General features: G+C 41.1%; 1 protein-coding gene across 1 annotated transcript in view; it reads left to right on the forward strand.

The window, feature by feature from the left end:
- The window catches only part of chd1 (chromodomain helicase DNA binding protein 1), a 32,230-nt gene extending 28,064 nt beyond the window's left edge, over positions 1–4,166 (forward strand). Inside the window, 5 exon segments of the mRNA XM_083929389.1 lie at positions 552–730; positions 832–931; positions 1,028–1,079; positions 1,164–1,416; positions 2,751–4,166. Coding sequence (XP_083785515.1) covers positions 552–730; positions 832–931; positions 1,028–1,079; positions 1,164–1,416; positions 2,751–3,033 — 867 coding nt within the window. The 3' untranslated portion in view covers positions 3,034–4,166.
- Positions 4,167–6,404: the final 2,238 nt, after the last annotated feature.

The following is a 6,404-nucleotide window of genomic DNA, read 5'->3' on the forward strand; positions in this document are numbered from 1 at the left end:
CGTGTCAGTGCACAGAGATGAGAGAGGGGACACGGTTGTCTGCCTCTACGGCCACAAATGAACCTCCGGTTGCTGCCGTTAAGTTTTGTGGAAGGCGAAGGCTTCGGCGATTGGATTATTTTTACGAAGTCTCAGTACAAGCCACCGTCACGACAACAAGGGTGGAGAAAATGATTAAGACAGAGCGACAACGCTGAGGGCTGATTTAGAACATGTGTGAAAAGGCAACAGCAGTTCCTCACCGCTGTGTAGAGAATTCATTCAAACACGTGTGTGAGATGCAGAGGCTTCACTCTGTTATAGACTAGGCAGCAGTGAACCATTAGTCGAATAGTGGCGTCAACAACAAGTACTCGGGTAATCGTGCCCGTCCCTTATTTATACAGGGGTTTATTCTGACTAAAATGTCTCAGCATTGACTAATGGAATAGCCGCATCATTAAAACAGACTGTAATGACTAGGATAGAACAGTCAGGCTCAACTCGTTCTCCAAACGGTTTAATAAAGCTGTGGGTTGGAGTTGCTGGAGCTCACTCTTGTTTGTTTGCAGTGTAAAGAGAGGATGCGGCCGGTGAAAGCAGCTCTGAAGCAGCTGGACAGACCAGAGAAGGGGCTGTCGGAGCGCGAGCAGCTCGAACATACAAGACAGTGCCTCATAAAGATTGGAGACCACATCACCGAGTGTCTGAAGGAGTATTCAAATCCTGACCAAATCAAACAGTGGAGAAAGTTAGTATTGTACACACACACACACACATGTTAAAGGGACCATCAACACAGAAAGCCCCTGAGGCACTGTCAGATGGTTTAACTGTGTTTGTCTTTTACAGAAACCTGTGGATATTTGTTTCCAAATTCACTGAGTTTGACGCCAGGAAGCTGCATAAACTGTATAAGCATGCAATCAAGAAAAGACAAGAGAATGCCCAGGTATGTGAAGACCCTAGGTGAATTCTTCATTTCGATTACAGCATGACATTCTTTACTAACATTAAAAATCCATCATGACGACCGTTCTTTCTTCAGGCAATGGAGCAGAACACTAGAAGTCTAAACACCCACAGCTATAAAAATGCAGGTACGTAGTTACCCTCTCTTGTACTTGGAGAATAAGATTGAAATTGTCATTTTGTACTGATTAATGAATGGTCTTTGTTCTCAGATATTGAAAGGCTAAAGGACAACTCTCACCACGACGACAGCAGCAGAGACAGCTACAGCTCAGACAGGCATCAGCCCTCAGGTCGATACCATGACAGCAGCAGCAGTAAGGAGAGACACAGCTCAGAGTCACACAGGAAGAACACAGGAGGGGAGTCCAGGAAAAGGCCGTTCTCCTCCTTCAGCAACGGCAAAGACCACAGAGACAGAGACCACTACAGACCAGACAGCAGGGACAGAGACAGACAGGACAGGTAAGGGACGACTGCTGCTTCCTGTTGTCACATCAGCTACCCTCTGATGTCAGCCTACCAAATTCAAGCCTGTTAAAGGATAAAGCTGTCACTGTTCTGTATTGTTCCAAAAATCCCAGAAAAATTACCCCAAGAATGTGTTGAATGTGTCGGTCACAGAGTAGAGGAGTCAGAATTCCTCGTGGGAATTCCACAGTTTTACACCTTTAACAGATAAGCACATTTGTTTTAATGTTGTTCGTGCACACTGATGTTTAAAGTCAAACTTCCTCCTATGATTTGCATTCTCTGATGTAAAAAAAACAACTTTTGTATGTCCTCTGGTAGAAATGCAGCGTTGTGTATAACTCACACTGCTCTTTTCTGTAATAATATTAATGGCTTTATGTTAGTTTCATAGGTGTTACCCCACACTTCACTACAATAATTGAAATAAGGCAGTATCATTGAGCAATATAACATTCACAATATGTGGCCAGGGAAAATATATTTGAATTTGTTCAAAATTTATAAGTACTTTGATAAGTTATATGTGATTTCCATGTCCATTCAAGTGGATTACCAAAGTCAATCCCAAAGGAAGGAGCCCATTGGTGCTTTGTTTTCTGTGTAGGGACTCTTCTCATGCTGCTGCAGAGGTTTGCTGTTATTTTCAGCAGTATTAGTGGTTAAAAAAGACCTTTGAATGTTTTCACCGTACTGCCCCGAGCTAATCAATGTTAGCCACGTCCGGCTGTTAGCGACTCTACCGGATTTCTCACTAAAAAAACAGTGGGATGACCATGGGGTGATTTTTCACCAGAATTACACTCAAAGCACTGCCACCTTCAAAGGAATAAAAGCTTCAACCAACTAATCAGCCATCCGCCTAGTGCCTTTAATGGTCACATTGTAGTTAAACTGGTCAAAGTAAAACATCATTTATCTTCATATTAATATTTTCTAGCCCTATTACAATTATTTAACATTGTTATGGTCAGTTATTAAGATTTAGGTTGGGGTTTGCTAATCTGTCATTTAGGGCCCGCTTGGCAAAAATAACTAGTTGTGACGATTTATTTTTTTTATTTATTTTATAAAAAATAGCAGCAGTTTTAAAGGCATTCACTCCTTCGTTACATGTATGTTCTGTATTTTTGACTGATTCATGATATTGGAGAGTGATCATCTGAGCATCATTATTCTTATTTTCATTAAAGAAATCTATAAAAAATGATTATGGTGCTTGTAGGCAGCACCACCTGATTGGGAGTGGGGTTTTGACACAGGTGTTTCCCCCTCTGTACTCTGTGTTGTTGTCTGAGTGTTGATGCTGAGGCTTTGTGTTCGTGCAGATACTACAACGACAGCAAGCACAGGAAGCTGGAAGAGTTCCGCTCCAGCAGAGACCACCGGTTGGACATCAAGGATCATTCCCATTCAGACCACCGCTCTTCCTACCGCTACCACTCGGACTGGCAGACAGATCAGCGAGCCTCAGCCAGCGGGCCCCGCTCTCCCCGAGACCAGCGCTCACCCTACGACTCCCGCTCGCCCATGGGACACCGTTCACCTTTCGACTACTCATCAGACCACAAGAGCACACCGGAGCAGATCTGGAGCAGCCGCAAGACATAACAGGAGCTGCCCAGGTCTGCTAGTAGCAGCCATAGACTACACAACACAGCAAATGCCTTACAGGGACTGTGGACTCCAAGCGGAAGAGTTTTTTGAAGCACTGTGTATCAGTCAGTTCAGCATGGCTGTCATCTCCTCGCTTCAGCTGCAGCTCATCTTGGGAACCTGGGGAGATGAGCGGCTCAGGCCAGGCAACAAATAAAAAAAAGCATATTTTTGTATTAAAGAGTTTAAAGCTGCACCGTTGTGTTCGACAACGTGCAGCAATTTTTTTGTTATTTTTTATAAACTTTTTTTAACTCTGGAAACTGACACAATTGACCCTGAGTGCTGCCTCATATTCCCACCAACCAATGACACTGGATCCTGTATATGACTGTTCTCTATGTTTGTCTGTCTCTGTCTCTCTATCATGCTTAATGTGATTATCTACCTTATTTAAGTGTTGACTCGATGAGAAGTCAGTTGTCACATGAATCGCATTACCAGTTGATGTAAAGGTGTCTGGTTGAATCCACCACCTGAAGTACCTCATTTAAAGCATTTCTCATTTCCTCAGCAGGTTTTCTCTTTCCACCAGGCGTGATTTATTTAAAAACATATCTTAGCTGTATAAAATAACCTGGATTGCTTTTTTTGGAGAGCGAGGTGTATCATGTTTTTTTTTTTCAACCAGTAATAATGTTGTAAATTTTTGTAAAATAGTAAATCAGTGGTCTTTTTCCTCAGGCTTTTTGGATTTATTATGACTCTACTTTTCCCCCATCAACTCAGGCTTTTTGTCGTTCTACGAGTGAGTTCTGTATAATAGTTCTTTCATGATAATGCTTCAGAATGTAACTTTTGGTAAAGGGAAAGTTCTTTAATAATACTCAGTTTTATTCACTAGTGCTTAGTTCTTTTGCCTCAGTGTGTTGAAATCAGTGAGTTGGAAGGAACTGACTTTTGAAATCAGTCTGAAAAAAGCCAGTTGTCTTTCAATAGAAGCACCTGTTAGATCTTAAATAAACGCAACTTTTTACATATTCTTTTTTTCTTGACCTTTCAGTTTTCTTTTCTACGTAGGCAATAATGTCAATGTTTCTATGCAGCCAAGTATATTTGTGGTGAACCACCCAACTGAATGAAGTCACTGTTACGGTTCACACTGTTGTACATAAATTTCCTCTATATTTCAAAATGAATTTACACTGAAAGTGCATGAATTTTTATGAACTGTTTTATATAGTTGTTTATGAAGCCATTAAAATCAATCACTGTACTCACTCGTACCAACTCTCTTCAACAGCGTCACCTTTTTGATTCTGCCAGAAATCAGACATCACACTGTTGCTGCATAGAAGCGTCCATTGCTTTGACCTGCTGTGTCACTGGTCTTTCCATACACATGAGCTGGCTTGACTCAGCCCAGCAGGCAGGGCTTTGCACTGCCGTTATCACAGGCTTACCTGACTGAAGGTGTGTCTTCACTGGCTGCTCAGGTTTTCTATTCATTATTAACACAGTGGAGGGGAAGCATCTTTACATCAAGAAAGAAACAAGGAAAAACAGAATAATCTTTAAATCCATGAAAATAACAAGGGCCCAGTGAAATATCACTTGTTCTGATACCTGCTCCCCCCTAATGTTTATTTCCTTGTTCCCTTTTAAACTCTAACGTGATAAAATCAAGGTGTTGAAACAATGAAAGAGAAAACGCACACTGCACTCTCAACCCTTTCCCCTTGCCACCCAGGAATCCCATGTCCCTTGCATATAAAATAAACACCTTTCAGACAAAGAAATAGCAAATAAATGTTAATTTCCTCCATCATATAATGATCTCCACAGAAGTAGCATAGAATATACATAAAATATATGCATACATACGAAATAACCAAATGGTATACACATATACTGTGTACTGAACAAAGTATATGCAAACATAGACTAAGTATATACAAACAAAGCTGAAAAAGACAATGTGACCACACGTATTGACATGTCATTCATTTTCTCTAATAGCTTTGACCTGCAGTCAATATTAGATGTTCTGGCAGAATATTTGCGTGCTGTGAAACCAGCTATAGGAGACGCTTATTAATTATAGTTAGCTTTAAAGACGAGCAGTCCCCAAAGCAATTTCAGTCAGAAGCAACTGGACTTGGTTATTTGTCTAGGAAGACGTTTCACCTCTCATCTAAGAGGCTTCATCAGTTCATGTACGCATCTGACCAGGCTGGGACTGGTCCAACTATCTGGTGTGGAGATCCAGGTATTTAACCTCTCACAAGGCCGATGATGTCACTGGAACCCTTTGTGCTCCACGTGCCCACTCTAACGCCCGTCGTTAGAGTGACAGTCGTTGGTGGGAAGTTGGTTTCGACTTCGTTAGTGCTCTATTGAGTCTGAACGACAGTCGTTGGAGTCACAGGAGGCCATTTGTGAACAGTTGTTCTTTGAGGTTAGATTGTTGAATCTCCTGGGAAGGGATGAAAGGGCCATCGCTAAACCGAGGAGGAGGTCACCACTATAAGACACCACTTATCTCCAATTTACAATGCTGCCCTTTCATTCCTTCATGAACTGATGAAGCCTCTTGGATGACAGGTGAAACGTCTTCCTGACAAACAACCAGTCCAGTTGCTTTTGACTGAAATTGCTTTGAGGATAACGATGACCTGGACACGAGAACATTCATTGAGTAGAAGCAAACACTTTGAGTGAGGGAAGGCTTCTTCGATGGTATTTAACATGAGGGAAGAGACATTATCCAAAATCTATAAACCTCTGGACAATGCCAGACCATTAGATAAAAAGTAGCAATGGTATTGTCTGGACAGAAATCACAATACGGATTAACTGATTTTCTGATTTTCATTTGCTGTAATCTTCGAGGAGTTAAATAGGACCTATGCTTAAGTTTATAGTGTATCATTTGATGGTAAGGATTTCTGGATGACAGGGATACATTTGTCCGTATAGCGTGCCAGTCTATTTTGGCCGTTTTTGTATTTTGAAAGCATTTCTTGTCACAGAAGCTAATCATTTCATAAAATGTACCCAAGTTCATGTCTGCTGTTGCTATTTACAAGCTTGTGAGCAGCAACAGTGGATAAACACATTTAATATGCTGTAAATTTCCTGTTTTCTTATTTTAAAGCTCTTATGCTCTTAGCAAATTCAGGAAATGTTTCCTCAGTAGTAACTCAGCACGACTCCTAGACAGCTGGAAGCCTGTAGTCTGTGTATCATCCGATCATTCAATCATTCTATTTAATCTGGAATGGAAAAACAAAAAATACCCTGGTTTATTCATTTTTATGTTTTAAACAAACAAACAAACCAAAAAAAAAAGGAAACAGCCAATCAGAAAAAAGAGAAAACCAAAA

This window comes from Echiichthys vipera, assembly GCF_963691815.1.
Source record: "Echiichthys vipera genome assembly, chromosome: 16".
NCBI lineage: Eukaryota > Metazoa > Chordata > Actinopteri > Perciformes > Trachinidae > Echiichthys > Echiichthys vipera.